The 21,125-nt window shown below is 42.4% G+C and overlaps 2 protein-coding genes across 4 annotated transcripts in view; one reads left to right on the top strand and one right to left on the bottom strand.

Annotated features, from left to right (window-relative positions):
• arhgef16 (Rho guanine nucleotide exchange factor (GEF) 16) overlaps positions 1-10,076 on the top strand; it is a 32,968-nt gene extending 22,892 nt beyond the window's left edge. For both annotated transcript variants that reach the window (XM_084185303.1, XM_084185304.1), the window contains exons 7-15: positions 546-698; positions 1,162-1,291; positions 2,025-2,099; positions 3,322-3,414; positions 3,709-3,863; positions 5,028-5,213; positions 6,801-6,871; positions 9,051-9,152; positions 9,653-10,076. In XM_084185303.1, coding sequence (XP_084041429.1) covers positions 546-698; positions 1,162-1,291; positions 2,025-2,099; positions 3,322-3,414; positions 3,709-3,863; positions 5,028-5,213; positions 6,801-6,871; positions 9,051-9,152; positions 9,653-9,792 — 1,105 coding nt within the window. In that variant the 3' untranslated portion in view covers positions 9,793-10,076. The remainder of the gene's footprint in view (positions 1-545; positions 699-1,161; positions 1,292-2,024; positions 2,100-3,321; positions 3,415-3,708; positions 3,864-5,027; positions 5,214-6,800; positions 6,872-9,050; positions 9,153-9,652) is intronic.
• A 112-nt stretch (positions 10,077-10,188) lies between these two features.
• ybx1 (Y box binding protein 1) lies at positions 10,189-18,773 on the bottom strand (the record flags this gene model as incomplete). 2 transcript variants are annotated; one of them, XM_084185306.1, is made up of 8 exons in its annotated part: positions 10,189-10,605; positions 11,260-11,540; positions 14,165-14,250; positions 14,933-15,208; positions 16,019-16,108; positions 16,251-16,284; positions 16,571-16,634; positions 18,485-18,773. In XM_084185306.1, 7 exons carry the CDS (start codon positions 18,762-18,764, stop codon positions 11,294-11,296), a joined length of 1,077 nt encoding a protein of 358 aa, XP_084041432.1. In that variant the 3' UTR covers positions 10,189-10,605; positions 11,260-11,293. The 2 variants fall into 2 exon arrangements, with proteins under 2 accessions (XP_084041432.1, XP_084041431.1); XM_084185305.1 differs by having other exon boundaries at positions 14,870-15,208; positions 18,485-18,764.
• Between the last annotated feature and the right edge of the window lie 2,352 nt (positions 18,774-21,125).

Below are 21,125 nucleotides of genomic sequence, written 5' to 3'. Positions count from 1 at the left end.
TTTTAATTAATGTGCACTCTGAGATAGTGGGAGATACATTTTATTACCACAGGATGCTTTTTGAAAGTGGACAAACACAATTCTTTTTGCACCATTTGCTATCTCCAATATCTCTTCGCCGCCCCTGGGTGCACATAACCCCGCCCCTGGGTGCACATTTTGTTTTTTGCTCTAGCACTGATTTTAAAATAACCAACTAATCAGCAAGCTTTGATTATTTGAATCAGCTGTGTAGTGCTAGGGCAAAACCCAAAACATGCACCCAGGGGGCCCCAGGACCGAGTTTGGGAAACCCTGCATTAAGACATGCTAGCAGTCTCAGGTGTTGAAATACAAAAGTCAAAGCAATCAAAAGATCACAAGCGCCATTTTCAGGGCAGCACTAAGAGGTAAATTACAACCTTTGTACAATGCTACTGCTGGCTGCGCTTGGACAATTCTCCACGAAACTGCCTTAGTCACTGCGGTTATTATTAAACGGCTGCTCAGGTACAGGGAGAGAGTGGGAGAAAGGAACAGTTATGCATGTGTTCTGTTCTCGACAGGTTTTTCGAGGACCTTGAAAGGCGTCACCATGACAACGTGGTGATCCAGGACATCAGCGACATAGTGCAGAACCACGCCGCCCACCACTTTTCGCCCTACATCGTGTACTGCTCCAACGAGACCTTCCAGCAGAGGACGCTGCAGACGCTGCTGTGAGTAGGGGACAAAAAGGGCCTTGTTGAAATACTTCAGAAATGCTTCCTTCCTTCCAAGTACAGATTTTGTAAGTGATTGGATAGGTGTACTCTCACCAAGCTAACTAATTCAGACCTGTGATTACAGCAATGAAGGTTGAAAATAAATACGCATTTCTGAAGTATTCGAACAGGGCCCATAACAGAAACCCTGATAAAATACTTTTAACATGCATCCCTTTGTCCTCCTTTCATTGAAGTAATCAAATCACCAAATCTAAAATGGTTGGCTAAATGAAAGCAAGGTTTTTCACTACGCAGGTTACACCAATCCAGTCATGTCGCATCAGTGATTGGGCTAAGTGTTAAAGGATAATGCAATGTTGAAATTATTCAAACATGACTTCTAGTGGCTTCCTTTCTTCATCTCCTCTCCTCGTGTGTGTGTGTGTGTGTGTGTGTGTGTGTGTCTGTCTCTCAGAACGAGCAACACTGCCTTTAAGGAGGTGCTGAAACGGATTGAGGGGAGCGGTGAGTCCCAAGGCCTGCCCATGATCTCCTTCCTCATCCTCCCAATGCAGAGAGTCACCCGGCTGCCGCTGCTACTAGACGTAAGTCCCTCACGATTCCTCTGATGGGAGTCAACAGGTGAATCTCAAAAGTCTGTCTTGATTCCTCGCGTCCTCTCTCCTTGCCTCCTTTTCAAAAGGTCAGGGGTAAGCTAGGAGAAAATTGGAGGTATTTTCCTCTGATCTCGTCATTTGCCTCAAAGAGAATGGTCTGTGAGATTCATCCATTGCTGAATGGCTATGATACACTGCAGAGAGTCCTTGGGCGCATCCCAATGGAGAGATTTTACACCAGACCAATAACAGTCAAAGCCCTGACACTGGTATAGGAAAGGGTTCTCCAACTCCAGTCCTGGAGAGAGCTGCTGGGTCTGCAGGCTTTTGCTCAACACCAGCCCAACACTCCTTATTCAACTAATTGTTTAGTTGATTATTTGAAACAGATGCGTTAGTGTTGTGCCGGAATGAATGCCTGCACACCCTGTACCTCCACTGGACCAGCATTGGAAACCCCTGTTGTAGAGGGATTGGGTATCCGTACGGCCAGGAGTTTCTCCTATCTACGTGACCAGAAAAAAACGGATTCTAGGCTATTACTATAGGGCCTAGAGGTTTTCCTTGTTCTATTAGCTGATCCAGCTAATTCCCAGGATAAACTAGTTCCGATGTCTGGTATCCAGGGGTTGAAATCCGGTGGGACAATAGTAGGTGGTTCTGTAGTATTTGGGAGCGCCTCCCTTCCCCAACCTCATCTATCTCTCTCTCTCCCACCCAGACGATCTGTCAGAAAACTCCAGACAAATTGGCAGAGTACTTTGCTGCAGTGTGGGCCCTGAACGCCATCAGTAAGGTAGGCCACTCCACGAACCCTGCATGTTCATTGTTGCGTCCGTCCTCCAACATTTTATAAACGTCGACTTTTTGAAAGCTTCACAGGGCCGGCAACAGACATCCATTTTGATTTGTGTCATATTGTTCTATACATCTATAAGTTAATCGTGCATGGTGTATTTTTGGTATGTTGCAGTCCGCTACAGCTGTACCCTGGTGCTGTACCATATGTTGCAGTACTACTACAGCTGTACCCTGGTGCTGTACCATATGTTGCAGTACTACTACAGCTGTACCCTGGTGCTGTACCATATGTTGCTGTAGCAACTCAGCCATTTCATGGTAACTTACAGTGCATTCGGAAAGTATTCAGACCCCTTAACTTTTTCCACATTTTGTTACATTACAGCCTTATTCTAAAATGGATTAAATAGTTTTTTCCCCCTCATCAATCTATACACAATACCCCATAATGACAAAGCAAAAACATGTATTTAGAAATGTTTTCACATTTATTCAGACCCTTTACTCAGTACTTTGTTGAAGCACATTTGGCAGCGATTACAGCCTTGAGTCTTCTTGGGTATGACGCTACAAGCTTGGCACACCTGTATTTGGGGATTTTCTCCCATTCTTCTCTGCATATCCGCTCAAGCTCTGTCAGGTTGGATGGGGAGCGTGTCCTTGGGGAGCTTCAATGCTGTAGACATTTTTTGGTACCCTTCCCCAGATCTGTGCCTTGACACAATCCTGTCTCGTAGCTCTACGGACAATTCCTTCGGCCTGGTTGTTGCTCTGACATGCACTGTCAACTGTAGGACCTTATATATCATGTCCAATCAGTTGAATTTACCACAGGTGGACTCCATTCAAGTTGTAGAAACATCTCAAGGATGATCAATGGAAACGATGCACCTGAGCTCAATTTTGAGTCTCAGCAAAGGGACTGAATACTTATGTAAATAAGGTATTTAAACGTTTTTTACCTTTAATAAATTGGTAAACATTTCAAAAAAACTGTTTTCGCTTTGTTATTATGGGGTATTGTGTGTAGATAGATGAGGGAAAAAAAATAAAAAATCAATTTTAGAATAAGGCTGTAACGTAACAAAATACTGAATACTTTCTGAATGTACTGTACATTTCCTTTGCTGTGTGTTGGATTACTGAGCATTGCGCAACCAAAAACGATCTGTAAATAAAATGTATACATTTTGTTACATGTATTCTCCTCCCATCAGTTGGTGAATAGCTGCAACGACGGAGCAAGACGAATGGAGAGGACGGAACAGATGTACACTATTCAGAAGCAGATGGAGTTTGGCAAGATCAAGGTACGGCCAAGTAGACCTTCACTCACAGCACAACACTTCAAGATTAGTATTTGATCCATTTTCTTTTAAATGTGTTGTGACAGTGTGTAAAATCCTGTTAACACTTAAAGCTGGTAGGTATGATGCGTTACTACTCACTATAAATATCTATTAGCCTTTATAATGTCTTATTAAATACATGCTTATGACAAGTTGTAATGCATTAAAACCATCATAATATACATTCCCGGCTTTAGTAAAGTGTTACCAAAATGTTACCTTTAAATAAACCTGAATCTTGTCGCCTGTCCTCAGCCTTTCCCACTGGTGTCATCGTCGCGGTGGCTGCAGAAGCGTGGGGAGCTGGCCGTCTGCACCGAGGAGCTCAGTATCTTCTGGAAGGCCTTCAGCCACAGGAGCTACTACCTGTTTCTCTTCAACGACGTGCTCATTGTCACCAAGAAGAAGAGGTGAGAGAGAGAGAGAGCCTTAGCCTCTGACAATACCAAAATACCAGTCTTTATGGGCTGAGATTCAAACCACCTTTTAAAAGTCAAGTGCAGTTTGATGTCAGCGCAATGTGGTTCGATTGAATTCTGGCCTCATTCCATAAAACATTTGTCCCAAGGTGTATTCTAGCAACATGGCCACATACAATAGACAATTCACATTTTTATATAGCAGAATACTCTAATGCTGGTTTCGCGGTCGCATCCAACTCATTCAGACATTCCATTGAAGAGGAGTCCTCTATCTGCTGTCCTTCAACTTAAGCCAGTGGAGACAGGTCATGACCTCTGTGGGGTTTGAGTAGGGCCAGCTGGGAGAGGATGGAGGGAGGGAAAGTGGAGCTGAGCATGCCTGGGATTCCTAAAACCCCCTTACACCAAGTCTGTTCAGCAGACTCCAGTCGACGTGTGTGTTTGCATGCGCCTGAGTGTGAAGGCTATATCCATGTCAACGCTGAGAGGAAGCGATATGCCAGTGTGCTGGTGTCACTTTCAAAACTGTAAGATGGCCTTGTGACACAATCTTCAGGTCACAATGACTGTCTAGAATAGCCTGGTCCCAGATCTGTTTGTGCTTTTGCCTACTCCATTGTCATCGCAACTGTTGGATCTTCCAGCAAGACAATAACCCCAAGCACTAATCAAAATCCACAAAGAAATGGTTAATTGACCACAAAATCAACATTTTGCAATGGCCACCTCAGTCTCTGGACTTGAACCCCATTGAAAACCTGTAGTTTGAATTGAAGAGGGCAGTCCATAAGAGCAGATGAAGGATATCAAGGATCTGGAAAGATTCTGTATGGAGGAATGTTCGAAGATCCCTCCCAATGTCTTATCCAATCTCATAAAACCATTTATCCTCGCAAGAGTATTGAAAACAGGTGGCAATTTTGAACCATATGAGATTTTTTTTGATGACTTGTTAAACAAAATCTCTTTCTCTGAGCAATTGTATTAGTATAAAATAATATAATCCCCCCCCCCTTTTTTGGCATACAATATAGCTCAGTTTTTGTGTTTTTTTGCCCATCTTTATCAAGGGTGCCAATAATGATGGACCTGAATCTATGTACAGGAAATGTTACAAACACACATATACATGTAATACGTGTGTGTGTCCAGTGACGAGAGCTATGTGGTGATGGACTATGCCACACTGGAGAACGTGGAGGTGGAATCAGCGGAGGAGACTGAGGGACAGACGTCGCCACCTGCCAAGGGAGGCTGCGCCCACCTGTCTCTACGGCTGCTTATGTCGAGGAACAGCGAGGGGAGACCGGAGCAGATTGCGCTGGTCGCTGAGTCCAGGTGTCACTAGCTCTTATACTCTCATTCAGTCCAATACATGTCAACAACTTGTTATAGGCATGTGTGAGTCTTTAATGTTTTATGTTACCTGAAAATTGAATTTAGTCAGGATCATCATAAGGTGGTTGCGCATGCTTGTGACAAGACTTAAAGTGCATTCGGAAAGTATTCAGACCCCTTCCCTTTTTCTACATTTTGTTACGTTACAGCCTTATTCTAAAATGGATTAAATAAATCATTTCCTCATCAATCTACACACAATACCCCTTTTATGGTAGAGTGGCCAGACGGAAGCCACTCCTCAGTAAAAGGCACATGACCGCCCGCTTGGAGTTTGCCAAAAGGCACCAAAAGGAGACTCAAACCATGAGAAACAAGATTCTCTGGTCTGATGAAACCAAGATTGAACTCTTTGGCCTGAATGCCAAGCGTCACATCTGGAGGAAACCTGGCACCATCCTTACGGTGAAGCATGGTGATGGCAGCATCATGCTGTGGGGATGTTTTTCAGCAGCAAGGACTGGGAGACTAGTCAGGATCGAGGCAAAGATGAACGGAGCAAAGTACAGAGAGATCCTTGAAGAAAACCTGCTCCAGAGGGCTCAGGACCTCAGACTGGGGCGAAGGTTCACCTTCCAACAGGACAACGACCCTAAGCACACAGCCAATATAACGCAGGAGTGGCTTCGGGACAAGTCTCTGAATGTCCTTGAGTGTCCCAGCCAGAGCCCGGACTTGAACCTAATCGAACATCTCTGGAGAGACCTGAAAATATGTCTCCCCATCCAACCTGACAGAGCTTGAGAGGATCTGCAGAAAAGAATGGGAGACTCCCCAAATACAGGTGTGCCAAGCTTGTAGTGTCATACCCAAGAACACTCAAGGCTGTAATTGCTGCCAAAGGTTATTCTACAAAGTACTGAGTAAAGGGTCTGAATACTTATGTAATTGTGATATTTCCGTTTTTATACATTTGCAAAAATTTCTAAAAAACCGTTTTTTGCTTTGTCATTATGGGGTATTGTGTGTAGATTGAGGGGGGAAAAAACAATTAAATCAATTTTAGAATAAGGCTGTAGCGTAACAAAATGTGGAAAAAGTCAAGGGGTCTGAATACTTTGCGAATACACTGTAACTGCATCATAATGCGTTATTCCACATGTTTCTAGGGATAGTTTTAGCTTAAAATTCGTTAACTGGTAATTTAGCAACATCCAGAATATCATGGCTAGCATTTTTGGAGAATGTTGTGGAAACAGAAAGTGGGGTCACCTTATTTGGATAGTCGATCTATAGATGCTCATACTATCAGTTGATAAGCAACTGCTTGCTACGGTTAGGTTTAGAATAAGGGTTAAGGTTAAGTTCAGGGTTAGGATAAGGGTTAAGGTTAGGGCTAGGGTTAATAGAAATCTTTATTGATAGTCTGTAGAGCATCTTTACCGAAAGTGAAACTGATTGTATCAGTCTCCTCACCCGCATTCCCCATGCTTTGGAATGCACCACTAACTGATACAATCAGTTTCTACTAACAATGCCATGTTCTTTAATAATTTGAGTGTCTGTGATCTTTGTCTTCATTTCAAGGGTTGACCGTGCTCGTTGGGTGAGTGCTCTCCGGGAGCACAAGCAGATGGAGAACAGGACCAGTACAGATGGTAGGATTATTAGATGCAATTTACCTAGATTGATGCTGAATCGTCAGTGTTGGGGGAAGCTACTATGAAAATATAGTTTACTAAGCTATGCTAAAGCTGCCCTTAAGAAAAATATAGTTTTAACTGAAGTTACTTTGGATCTAGTGATCTACTTTTCAAACTACTTCATGAAAAATCATATGTAAATCTGAAAATATCCTAGATTACAAATTGCAAATAGATTACTATTGGGTCATATCTTAATGTGTAATTTAGCCTAATTAAACACAAATCTTTCAAGTGAGAATTAGGCAGGTATGATGCCTATAAAGGGTATTATTGCCCTTCTTCACCCATATTTTCTTTTTTTCAAAAAAGTAGTGTGTAGTTAGCTACACTGCTACATTGCAAATCAGTAATTAACTACTGAAAACACTACCTAGATATTGAATTTAGTTCAACTACCACCAAGCTACTGCAAAATGTAGTTAAATTACTAGTTGAACTATACGTAGTTCCACTAGTCATACACTGGATATTGTCCGTCTTTTGGCTATTTACTGTAGATAACATAAGCAGTATATTTCAGTTTCAACCTTTTCTGAACTGCAGCACAACTTGATGGAATAAACTTTCCTGAGGCACACCTATATTTTCCCTCATCAAATTACTAGCACCTTTTGGCTCAAGTTGAAGACACTGATGGCATATATAACCACATCTGAAATGATTGGCACCCTTGATAAAGATGAGCAAAAGACTATGCTATAAAAATAGTTGCACACTATATACAGTATATAAACTCCCAGTAAATGTATGGGGTAAACCAACGTTTCGACATCACAGTGCCTTCTGCAGGGTAATATCATGAATGCTTGACTCTTTATTTTTAAGCCTACAGTTTACTCGCATTAGTCAGCACCTCTAACTTTTTTTGGATGTGTGCCAGCTCATGCTTTTCACAAAAGACTGTAAAATCAATCATTCAAATACCGAGGTATATTGTATGCTAAAGATTTGGAAATTCTGTTATTTTATACTAATACAATTGCTCAGAGAAAAATATTTTGTTTAACAATTAATACCAAAACAATCTCTCAGATTGGTATAAAAATTGCCACCCGTTTTCAATACTTTGTGCACCCTCCCGTTGCGAGGATAACGGCACTTAGAAAAAGGCTGTTTTATGAGATTGAAGAACACATTGTGAGGGATCTTAGACCATTCCTATGTACATAATCTTTCCAGATCCATCCTTCGGTCTTTGCTTATGGACTGCCCTTTTCAATTCAAACCACAAGTTTCCAATGGGGTTCAAGTCCGGAGACTGAGTAAAAATTTAGATTTTTGTGGTCAATAAAAAAGTGTGGATTTTGATGTTGGTCATTGTCTTGCTGGAAGATCCATTTGCGGCCACGTTTAATATTTTTACAGTAGGTATGAGGTTTTCTGCATATGCATCCTTCTTTCGATGCCAAAGAGCTCTATTTCCGTCTCCAATCTAACTGCTAATGCCATTTAGCAAATCAAGGTGTTTACATTTGTTGGTTAATCTCAATAAAGGCCTTTTTATGGCAACCCTTCCAAATAGACTATTGGCATGGAGGTTGCGTCTCATTGTAGATTTGGAGATCCCAAGATGTGATTAAGTTCTGTAATTCACAAACTGTGGCCTTTGGGAGGCAAAGAAAAGTCCAAAGTATTTTCCTGATTGTGCGTGTACAAGAAACTTGCATCATCTACCGGGCAAGTTTACCAACTTTTAATTGTTGCCCTAATAGTGGTAAGTGGTAGATTTGTTTATTTTTTTTACGAAGGTCAACAACCATTTGTCTCTTGATTTGGGAGTTTTGTCATCCATCACCATGGAAAAAAGCAAAGGGATTGTACATGCGTGTTACCTCATTTCTATACCCCAGTGAAACAGGAAGCCATGGAAGGCTACAATAGTTCCTTAAACTGAGATTAATTTTAAAGTAGAATGTTAATCCAGGTTAAATGTTTGATTTTATCATTACATTTACTTGTGAAACAATCTTTCTGAGTAATTGTTTTGAGCTCAGTATCTGAATTATGTTTCTTTCAAGGGTGCCAACAATTTCAGATGTGACTGTAGCTACAGTATCTGCTCGATTCCATTGTAATGACATTGGTTAACTTATTACTAATAAGTGGGCCTTTTTATGGTGGTGTGTTTTAGGCCTGCCGCAGTACGAGGCCACCAAAGCCTACATGCCCAAGGAGCCAGACGAGCTAGGTCTGCAGCAAGCAGAGGTAGTCATCCTCCTGCAGAAAGAAGACGGTAAGTGTGGACGTAGAAATAGTCTTGATTTAAAACAAGCGGACCTGGTCAAAACAAGTAACATATCGGTAACACGTCACTTAAGGGGCAATCTGCAGTAGCTACATCAATATCTGGACCCATTGATTATTTTAAGAATATAACTCAAATGCCTCCTGAGCTTAGGTCAACTGTCGTACCCCATCAGAACCCAAAATGTAAGCTTGCTTTACTCTAAACAAATTCAACTTAGAACAAACACGAGCCTCAAAATGGTTCAAGCTATAATTTTGATATCATGGTCAGTCCTTGCATCCATAGCTTTGAATTTAAGTGGTTACATTTCACCAACCCCATCCCTCAGCTTTTTAGCAACCATGGCAGGGAGTATGCTTTGTTTCAACTTTGCTGCTTAAGGCATAAATAATGCATTAAGACTTGTAATATCTATGAACCAGAGCTATTGTAAATCATATTGAGCGAGCAAAAGTGATACCAAAATATCTTCCCTCCTGTCGTAGACTGGTGCCATGGGGAGAGGATGAGGGACGGAGAGAGAGGTTGGTTCCCTGCCAGTTGTGCCACGGAGATCACCAACCGAATTGCCATGGAGAACAATGTACAGCGTATGAAGCGACTGCGCAAGGAGACCAACGTTTAAACATCCCTGCCTCCATATCAGTAACAGACCTCACTAGCTTTGTCAGGAAGTTGTTGCCCTGTACATTTGAAACGAGCAATCTCGGTTGCTACATTGTTGGAAAATGTTAGTGTTGTATGAATTTAATTGTACAACTGTACTTTGTCAGTTATTCTGTAAATGTTATTTGAAACAAATGCCATGTGGCATGGTGGTGGGACAACATGTCAGTAATGCCTTCCTCATCAATGTTAAGAGAATTGTATCATGCCTGTGAGTGCCAAATAAATGAATATTCAAACTTGTATACATTGTAACTAAAATATTATATACACCCAACAAGTCCAGGAGTGGTATATTCTGTAGTTATGAAGTGCTTCATGTATTTGGAAGGAGCAGACCATTGGTAAAACAATGTGGTGTAATACAGCCGCCATGTTATGTCAATACCATGGCGGTCCCATTTATTCAGGCAAAACAAACAGTTGAGGCGACAGTTCTCCTTTGACTTTTATTTGAGCTTGCGTTTTGTTAAAATTCATGTTTGAATACATAAAAAGTTATCTAAAAATGTCAAACTGACCAGATATCAAATTACTTATTTTAAAAACCATTTGGTGTAAAAACTTAGGACCGATTTAGAAAAACGTCTGCTGTTTCTCAAACTTTTTTTTTTATAGCTGTCACGTAAAAATAATGGAACAAAACAGGTCTGCATAGATTCTGCAGGCAATCGGTGGTCATCTGGTCAAATGCATGGTGCAAGCTTAAGACGATCGTCAAGTCAAATCTGTTTCTTATTGCTCAGATCTTTGTTTCTTCTTGATGACATTACTGTAGAGAGAAAAGAGGGAGATGGTTAAAAAAAAAATACATTACCGGTCAAATCCCTTTACTGCATCAGTCAACTGATATGAATGTGCAGCAGCATCACAATAGACGGGGGCACAGAGGTTGGAGCTAGCACCAACTGGCACAGGCACAATGGCAGGACTAATCAGGGAGCCAGTTTGCTTTATCAAATCCATTGCATTACCTCATTCTGCCCCTGCCTTGGGCGATGGAGCACAGCGTCAATGGAAAGTGCACACGGAGGCTGGCTTTAGAAATGTGAGTGAACTGGCCCAGGACACTACACCAATGGCCACCTGATATGGACTTTTCCACCGATACATCGTGAATGGGGGGGGGGTCTCAAACAGGCGGCCGGCGGGCCAGATGCAGCCCGCAAGCAGATTTAATGTGGCCTGTGGTCAAAATGTGGCCGGGAAATGTAGATTGTATATTGAGCAGCAGTGCTGTGAATGACTACAGCTAATTAACTTATCATGAATAATACTGCAGTGCTATATTGAACAAAAACTAAGCTTGACTGCATTGAAATTCAATCCAGCATGTTTGCTGCCTAGGGTTTTTAAAAACCATATTCCAGAAATCAGGTATGCAGATTTGATAAGCGCTGAGCAGCAGTGTGTGTTGGGGACTCACCCGGACGATGGTAGAGATGGTATGCCGGTAGTTTCTACTCAGCCCCGCCCTGCTCAGCCGCGGGAGCGGGCGTTTTCTCTGTAGATGGTTCGCCGTCGGTCTTGGCCTCCTTGCCATCCTGGGGCTTGCCGCCAGTCTGAGGGCGTCTGCGGCGATAGTTGAAGTTTCGGCGGTAGCGGCGCTGGCGGGGCTCCTGGTTCTCACCGTCACCATCCTGGTTCTCCTTGTTTTCCCCATCGCCGTCCCGCACCGGTCTGGGACGGGGTGGACCGCCACCCCTGCTGTAGAAGTCAAGGGACGACAGGACGCACACTTTAACATCTGCCTCATCTCAAGATGACCCCTAGCACCCATACAACTTCAGAATATGACAGTGAATTCAATTTTAGGGATGGGAATTTGAAATGTTATTTTTTCTAATAATGACTTTTTTCAGATAGAACCATTTTCTCAAAAGTGGGGTTACATGTTTATCAACTTTCAAAGCAGAATTACTTTCCCATTGTTTCTCAACTGCAGTGTATGATATACCATTTTCTAGCTCAGTCTCTACCTTCATCCAATGTATAAAAAAAAAAAAAAACAGCAGTTCAAATTTTGCTACATAAGACTGAATCGAGACGGTCGGCCACACACAAAAGTATGTGGACACTTCTTCAAATTAGTGGATTTAGCCACACCCGTTGCTGACAGGTGTATGCAATCTCCATAGACAAACATTGGCAGTAGAATGGCCTTACTGAAGAGCTCACTGACTTTCAATGTGGCAGTCATAGGATGCCACCTTTCCAACAAATCAGCTGGTCAAATTTCTGCCCTGCTAGAGCTGCCCCGGTAAACTGTAAGTGATGTTATAGTGAAGTGGAAACATCTAGGACCAACAATGGCTCAGCCAAAGTGGTAGGCCACAAGCTCGCAGAACAGGACCGCAGAAGCGAGTAAAAATAGTCTGTCCTCTGTTGCAACACTCACTACAGATTTCCAAACTGCCTCTGGAAGCAACGTCAGCACAAGAACTGTTCGTCGGGAGCTTCATGAAATGGGCAGCCATGCTCAATGCCAAGTGTAGGCTGGAGTGGTGTAAAGCTCGCCGCAATGGGACTCTGGAGTGATGAATCACGCTTCACCATCTGGCAGTCCGACAGACGAATCTGGGTTTGGCGGATGCCAGGAGAACGCTACCTGCCCAAATACATAGCGCCAACTGTTAAGTTTGGTGGAGGATAAATAATGGTCTGGGGCTGTTTTTTTACAGTTCGGGCTAGGCCCCTTAGTTCCAGTGAAGGGAAATCTTAACGCTACAACATACAATGACATTCTAGATTATTCTGTGCTTCCAACTTTGTGGCAATAGTTTTGGGAAGGCCCTTTACGGTTTCTGCATGACAATTCCCCCATGCACAAAGCGAGGTCCATACAGAAATATTTTGTAGAGATTGGTGTGGAAGAACTTGACTGGCTTGCATAGAGCCCTGACCTCAACCCTATCGAACACCTTCGGGATTAATTGGAACGCGACTGCGAGCCAGGCCTAATATCAGTGCCCAACCTCACTAATGCTTGTGGCTGAATGGAAGCAAGTCCCCGCAGCAATGTTCCAACATCAAGTGGAAAGCCTTCCCAGAAGAGTGGCGGCTGTTACAGCAACATGGGTGGAGGGGACCAACTCCATATTAATGGCCAATATTTTAGAATGATGTTCAACGTGCAGGTGCCCACATACACGAACAGAAGTATATCCATGTAGGTGAAAATGTCAAGGATCATTTTATCTAATTTAGACTAAGCTTTTAATTGTTAAAAATAGCCCCCCCCCCCTCTTTCTTTTACACTCCCTCAGGTAATCATATACTAATGTCCGTTTGGCTATCCGGATATTCGATTAACCGTGCCTATCCCCACTCCATTTCAATTCAGGAATTAAACTGAAATTCCAACTCCAATGTTCTCAGAATTGTAGTTTGAATTGAAATGGAATTTTCCCCCAACCCTGGTGTTTGCAGATTAAGGAATCGGGTGGTGTCTAAAAGCAATCATGGTGATTGAACCGCCTAGCCTTCGAATAGGCTTAGGGGAGGTTGTGTCTTACATGGCCCAAGCATCCAGTGCACCATGTCCCTTATGTTTCTTGAATGGGCTTCTGTCAAGTCTGCCATATACACAAGTCTCTGGTTGAAACGAGCTAAGAATTGTCCATGGGCTAGCAGTGCAGCATGCATTTAAGCTTATAAAACAACTGTGTGTGTTCACCATGCCCCCATACAAGTTAATAATTGAGGCATACTGGCAGAGATAAAGGCAGTGCCATAACATTTTACACAGGTTTGACAAGCCATAACACACCCAAAACGGAAACACGAATAATCTAAGGCATGGGCCATATTACTCATAAATTAAACAGGGTTGTTGAGGGGCAAATAGATGTGAACTATTAACATGCTGAGATCAGAGGTGTTTATGCTCTCTCCATTATAATTCTGTCAGAGAAGAGACATGAGAAACTCATCATTTCAACAGCATTGATATTTACATAGATTGTTTGGTTCTGGAATTATTTAAGATCATAGTACATTCGCCATTTCATAATACTTCCATCAATAATAACTATAGGGATAATCTCAGTTAACCCAGAACTACAACCTGGCATAACAGGGATGTAGCTCAGTTGGTAGAGCATGGCATTTGCAACGCCAGGGTTGTTGGTTCGATTCCCATGGGGGGCCAGTATGAAAAATAAGAAAATGTATGCACTCACTAACTGTAAGTCGCTCTGGATAAGAGCATCTGCTAAATGACAAATGTAAATGTAATAATAGGTCAGCTGCTCGATTAAGTTCTGGGTCCATACACATTGAGGTTATAACCCCTTCTTGCAGCCTCGTGTCAATCAACACAACATGCGAACCTTGGTCGGAAGCCTCTGTAGTAGTTCTGTCTCATTGGTTTGTTGCCCTGGTCTGGACCTCCCTGGTTCTCGTCACCTTCGCCACCCTAAAAACAAACAAGTTAGTCACAGTCATAAATCACTCAAGGCTCACAACATCCTGACTCAATCTAGATCCAGGTATGAAACTCACTTTTTGGATAGAAAGAATGTGAAAAAACAGGAAAAGATATGCTCTGATGAAGGTTTACTGCTTAGCTACTATTAAATTAATTAGCATCTGTGAAGAGACACTTTCCTGTTTTTCCAGTTTTGCATTTTTTCCAGTTTGGTCTTGGTGTGCGGTAGATTCTACCTATTATGTGGATAGAAAGAATCACCAGCACCTATATTATATTGTAGTCTCTGCGCGTGTGGAGACCAACAGCAGGTGTAACACTTTGGGGTTTTTGTGACTGATAGGTCTATTTGGGTCAACTTGTATTGGTCTTTTGACCAAACGCTCAAGGTCTAATTGTAGTCTGTTGACCAGTGGTTTGGAGCCAACTTTAGGTCCTGTCAGTATATAGACCTATTTTGGTGAACCTGTATTAGTCTGTTGACCAATACAGTTGAGGTTTGGTTTTGTCCGGCCAAAACCAAGTGTGGCACGAGTGTTCGATGAGAGTGTGTATGACATCACTGGAACTGGGCCGGACTGCTTCAGGAGTGCCTGTGACAGCGTACCTCAGTCATCTCTCCGCGAGGTGCGTTGGTGTACGGGGGCCGACGGCCGTAGCGTCTACGTACAAAGTATGGGGGGTAGCGCCGTCTCCCGGGGAAGGGGGGCCTGCGCTGCTGGGGCTGCATCTCTCCCTCTGGGGCACTCTCAGCACACTCGCGGCTCTTGCGGGGGGGGCGCTCTCCTTCACCCTCGCCGTCACTCTGGTAGTTGTCTGGGTATTCGCCGTCACGGGCCGGGCCCCTCCTGCGGGGGTACCGCCTGTAGCGGTTCCGGTCAGCTGCATACTTGCTCCCCTGGACTGGGACACCCGCTGGGCCGGTCACATTAGCTGCTTCTGCTCCCTGAAAAGAGATACAAACACACTGTTCAGATCATTGGGGCACACACTACCCTTCTGGAGTATAAAGTTTAGGGCGGCTCGTAGCCTAGCGGTCAAAGAGCGTTCGACCAGTAACCGAAAGGTTGCTAGTTCGAATACCCGAGCCAATAAAGTAACAAATCTGTCAATGTGCCCTTGCGCAATGCACTTAATCCTAATTGCTCTAAGCAATTGATAATGGCATACCCCACTCGTCGAGGGTGTCTCAGGGAGAGTTGGGATATGCAAAACACACATTACTTAATAAGACAAATATAAGCACCCACTAAATTATTTACTAGGTTATTTTAGTTATTTTGCATTAACATTGTTGACTAGTCAAAACCAACCGGGCACATTAGAATCACTGTTTATCATAACTTTGAGGAGGTATGCGAGGTTAGAATAAATTTGATTGCCTTAAAAGGTGCACTATGCAGAAATTGCACCACCATTTCCTGGTTGCCTAAATTCAAGTAGTTTGAATAGTTTCTGTTTATGCGCCAAAACAAGCAAGTATTGTGTAGAGAATCATTGTACCAACTAAACCACTGAAATATAATTTTCCATAACTATTGTATTTTCAGCTGGTGTACAAAACCGGAAGTAAGTAAAACTACACATAGCGGAGGCACATAGAACCGTTCTACCACTTAGACTTGCTTTCAATGAGAATTACAGATCTATAACTCACATATTGCAGCTTTAAATATTCCCAAAAACATTAAGGCATATTAAATGACGTATATGAGTCTGCAAAATTGGCTCTCCTGTAAATCAAAGTTGCAACTACCTTCTCCCCCTCAACCACATCAAACTCCACAGTTTCTCCATCTCCAACACTGCGTAGGTATTTCTTTGGGTTGTTTTTCTTTATGGCAGTCTAAAAAAAAATACAATAAAAACATTTCATTATAAACTTTTGTCTTTGAGGTGCCAACTACAATCCAACTTTGATTCGTGGAAAATATTTAAAAGTTACATAATACATTACTCAATCCTTGGAGAATTTGGGAGTTTGTTACCTGGTGGACAAAGACGTCTTCTTTTGTGTCATTCCTTGTGGTAGAAGGGAGAAAGGGATTACTTACATTTAGGCCAATAAAAATCAGTGGATTAAAAAAGTATGTATTTTATAATTGAGGCTAACAGCTTTTAACAGAACCAACTGGCTTAATTGTGAATTCATTAAGTCTTTACAGGACAACAAGGCCATGCCGTGGACAGCCAAATCTGCTTCCCAGCTTTGTAAGCAAATCAAAGCCATAATAGGATTGGGAATGTTCCTTCACACACACATCATATTAGAGGTTTTAGGTCAAGCCCAGGAGAGGGAACTACTTACCTGTTGATGAAACCGTAGCCATTTCTGACGTTGAACCACTTGACTGTACCCAAGACCTTAGTTGCTGAAAAATAAAAAATAAAGACTAAATGTAGGCGGGTTATCTAATAAAAAACGTGTCTAACAGGGCACCATCAACTATAATAAATAGTACTGCAAAGATGTACCGTGCCAGTTTCTTCCTCATTAAAATATTACTCATCAAACGGGGGAAATGGTCAAGAGCACTTCAAGTGGGCAATCAAATGGCAAGACTGATAATGAAAGACTACAGACACGAACCTGGATCGGAAAAGATACGGGGGAAGCAAGTTATAATTAACCCCCAACTGTTGAGCTTTTTATAGATTCCGACGCTAAACCCTTGGTGTTTTTCTGCCAGCTGCTATGGCATGGTCCAACGCATATTATTAGATTGCAATAATGACCGTCCTACGTGATGAGGGTCTTATGGAGGCCAGAGTTACCGGTACTAGTCTAGACGTTCAATGTGGCATACACCATGTAAACATCTGATCAGAGTGCCTGGGCCTGGAGGCAGCCTAATATAATGTGTAACCTGGGCGCCTAATAATTTACTGTCCGGAACTAGAGATGCAAAACCATTACCCCAGTTTCAATGCGCACAAGGAAGTGCTTGGATCTTTACACGTGGTGTCGCGCCCTAAGATGCTAGCTAGCGAAATAGCAAGCAAGCAAAGCTAGCTACTGTAGCTAATTTAGCTATTAGATACCGTTAGCGGATTGTCTTCGGTCTCAACCATGTGGTTGGATACAGGCCAGGATGCTAAAACTTGTCATTCAACACTTCAAATAAATACCCATGGGCACCGAGTGAGTATTTTATATGAGAGTGATGGGTAAGGTTTTACACGCGATAACAATTAAATTGCCAGCCAACACTGAACAAAAGAAATTCGTACAATCCGAACATCGAAGCGGACATTTTGTTTGCCACTATCCTCTCGACAGAATGGGAAGCTAGTTAGTTGTCTAGCTAGCTACGCCATCTACAACTTAGTTAACACAAAATAATAATTTTGGGGATGTGATTGAATCATTACATAACTAGTTATTGAACGTTAGCAATGTATTAGCTAGTTATCTTAGTTAGCACGAAGGCTATCAAGAAAGCTAACCATCTAGTTAGTATGTGCATCTCCGCAAACAAAGGGATACGATTGCAATCGTGGCTCTGCAGTGCAGTCGTTGGCCTCCAATTAATGGTTTGTTCCAACTCCCTAAAAAGGGCTACAATTGCTTTAGAAAGGGGAATTGCGTAAAATACACGTACGCCTGTTGTATAGTAGCGACCCATGTAATGGGATCTGTTACTTCATGTGTAACCAGTATGCGTTTCGGGATCCGGTAATCGGTCATGACCAAGGCCAAAATCAACTATTTCAGGCCATTTAGCAGAAAGGCTAGCTGCTGTTGGCTAAATCACTATTAGATCGTAGATGCCCGAGACCGCGGATAAGGAGGCAAGGCTAACTTAACGTAGTTAGCTACAGTACAATTTCCATGTGCCAACCCACATTCATTCCAGTATTCATTGCCTCGGAACCTGCCTCACAGCTGTATGGTCAGACTACGGACTGGCTATAGTTAGGTATCTAACTAACGAATTTCGCTAACATTAGCTAGGTCATTTAGGAAGTAGAAAAACAGACCAACTGACATTGAATTGGAACGTTAGTTAACGTTAACATTTGATGAGAAGCTAAACTTCGTTTTAGTTAACAATTTCATGTTAGCCAACCTAGTTACCTAAAATTATTTAGACATCACTTTTTAATAAAACAAGCGTAACTAGTTTAATTCATGTTTGGAAGTAACGTTACCGTGCCAATAAAATCAAATTTTGCATTCAATAGTGTTCCACTTGGCTAACGCTAGCTAGCTTAACGTTACCGATGACCTTCTTATCCCCCGCGGAAGCTGTAGCTGGCGGGCTGGATGGGCGCTCCGCATCCACAGCAGGCTCCGGCGGTTGTTGTGTCTCGGCCTCGCTGCTCATGGTTTCTGGTTGGTAATGCCGGCGGTGGCTCTCTAGTGTATTTCCCGGTGCTAGATGGTAACCTGGGCCGGCGGTGGTGGGGGCTGCTGCCTTCGGGCTCTCAACTTTCCTCTCTCCCGTTGCTGATCGAACTGGGAGGAACGAGAAACTATGCAGTGGAATATCCCCAGCCATAATCCCGCCCACTCTAATATAATTGGTCAATTATTTCCTCTCGATAAACGTAACAATGGGTGGATTCGATTATACTGAACCGCGGGGCACCGCTCTATGGACCGTGACGTGACGGGAAGAAGAAAAAAAAAAACATACACACGTTTGCATTTTCAAACTAGTTTTAATTGGGAAGGCATATAAAGCGTTTTTATCAAAAGCAATCACTTTGGAAAACACAATCGTACTCATTACTCCACGTGCTTAATTATGTGACTTTTGTTTTTAACAGACTGTTTTGAACAGGGCACCTGGCTCACGCCCGGGAGTCAGCCCGTTTCCAAAACAAATGCTATCAATTTCCACCCGGTGCAAAATGGCACGGGCCAGATTAATAGAATCCCCTCATTGGTTGCCAATTTTTCAGAAATATGGCTACCCTGAAAAGTATTGGTAAAAAGAGAAAGTATGTCGAAAACCAACACCGCCTACAAGACTGAGCCAGAGCCAGACGGACGACCAATACAAGTGATTCGATTAATCTGGCCCGGACATGCGTGTTTTGCACCGGGTGAAAGTTGATTGCATTCGTTTTGGAGCCAGGCTGCCTCCCTGGCGGAAGCCAGTTGCCCTGTTCAAAGCCCACGGCTAAGTCGGCTCAAAACAAAAGTGACGTAGGAGCACGTGGAGTAATGAGTAGGATTCTGTGTTTTCACATGCAAAAGTGATTACTTTTGATAAACACGTTTTATCTGCCTTCCCAATGAAAAATATGTTTCAATTTTCCAAATAGTTAAAGAAAATAAATGTATGTTTCTGGAAGATTCACCATGCTGCCTTGTTAACAACATGGCTGAGATTACTGTTCAATTTGAGAAGGGTGCTCCTCCCTCACCGCTTTTGCGTGTTCAAGTCACAGGCCACAGCACCGTGGCCCGCGACTGAGCATAATCGATTCTGCCCATTGTAGCTAAGCAATTTTGTAAAGATACATTGTACAGTACTCCTAGCAACTACAATAAAGAGAAAACAAAACATTAACCTAGTTTAGGTCAAAGTTAACATAGAACTTGAAACACATGCTGAGCCTAAACGTTGTAATGTTAAAACCCAGAAACCTGATTTGTATGCATGTTTTTAAATGATAGCTACTAAATTACATGCTGTTTAAAACAATATATTTTGAAATACCTAATTTGTAGGTGTAAAGCAGGGTTTCCCAAACTCGGTCCTGCCACCAAAAAGCTAGCTATTCAGCGGCGCAAGACACTTCAGGTTGCAGAGTAAGTACCCCCCAATTTACTCCACAGCGACCCCAGTGTTAAGCAGAGCGCAACTGCTGATGCGGGTCACGGCACCATTGTAAAGGATGTCACGCTGCTTGCTTAGCGAGTACCGCTTCCTCCTGATTCGGTTCATATAAAAGGCTCGAACCCAGGCCCTCTGCCACGCAAACACTTGACTGCCTTCCTGAAGCATCTTACCTAGTCGCGCCACCGAAAAGCTAGCTATTCAGCAGTGCATGTGGGGACACTTCAGGCTGATGAGTGAGTTTCACAAATCCCCATGTGCTACTGTATAAAATGTTGGCCTGTCATTTTAAACGAACAATGACTTAAAGGGTTTATAGAGCATTCAGAAAGTCTTCATAAGCACTACATACATATTTCACAAATCACATAGAAGACCTAAGCAAAGTCATATGAGTGATATAAAAGGTCATTCTGGTGATTTGCCAAATATGACAGTGGCACAAGCCTTTTGTCACCCTTTTATACAGTACCTTGCAAAAGTAAAAAAAAAAAAAAAAAAAGTATTCAGCCCCCTTGGCGTTTTTCCTATTTGTTGCATTACAACCTGTAATTTAAATGGATTTTTATTTGGATTTCATGTAATGGACATACACAAAATAGTCCAAATTGGTGAAGTGAAATGGGAAAACTTCTTTCAAAATATTCTAACAAATAAATAACGGAAAAGTGCTGCGTGCATATGTATTCACCCCCTTTGATATGAAGCCCCTAAATAAGATCTGGTGCAATCAATTACCTTCAGAAGTCACATAATTAGTTTTAAAAAGTCCACCTGTGTGCAATCTAAGTGTCACATGATCTCAGTATATATATATATATATATATATATACACACATACATACATACATACATACATACATACATACATACATACACACACACACACACACACACACACACACACACACACACACACACACACACACATATATATACACATATATATATACACATACATACATACATACATACATACATATATATATACACACACACACACACACACACACACCTGTTCTGAAAGGCCCCAGAGTCTGCAACACCACTAAGCAAGGGGCACCACCAAGC

This window comes from Coregonus lavaretus (assembly GCF_964263955.1).
Source record: "Coregonus lavaretus genome assembly, chromosome: 20".
Classification (NCBI taxonomy): Eukaryota; Metazoa; Chordata; class Actinopteri; order Salmoniformes; family Salmonidae; genus Coregonus; species Coregonus lavaretus.
The sequence above is the reverse complement of the archived record's forward strand: the minus strand, read 5'-3'. Positions and strand labels throughout refer to the sequence as shown.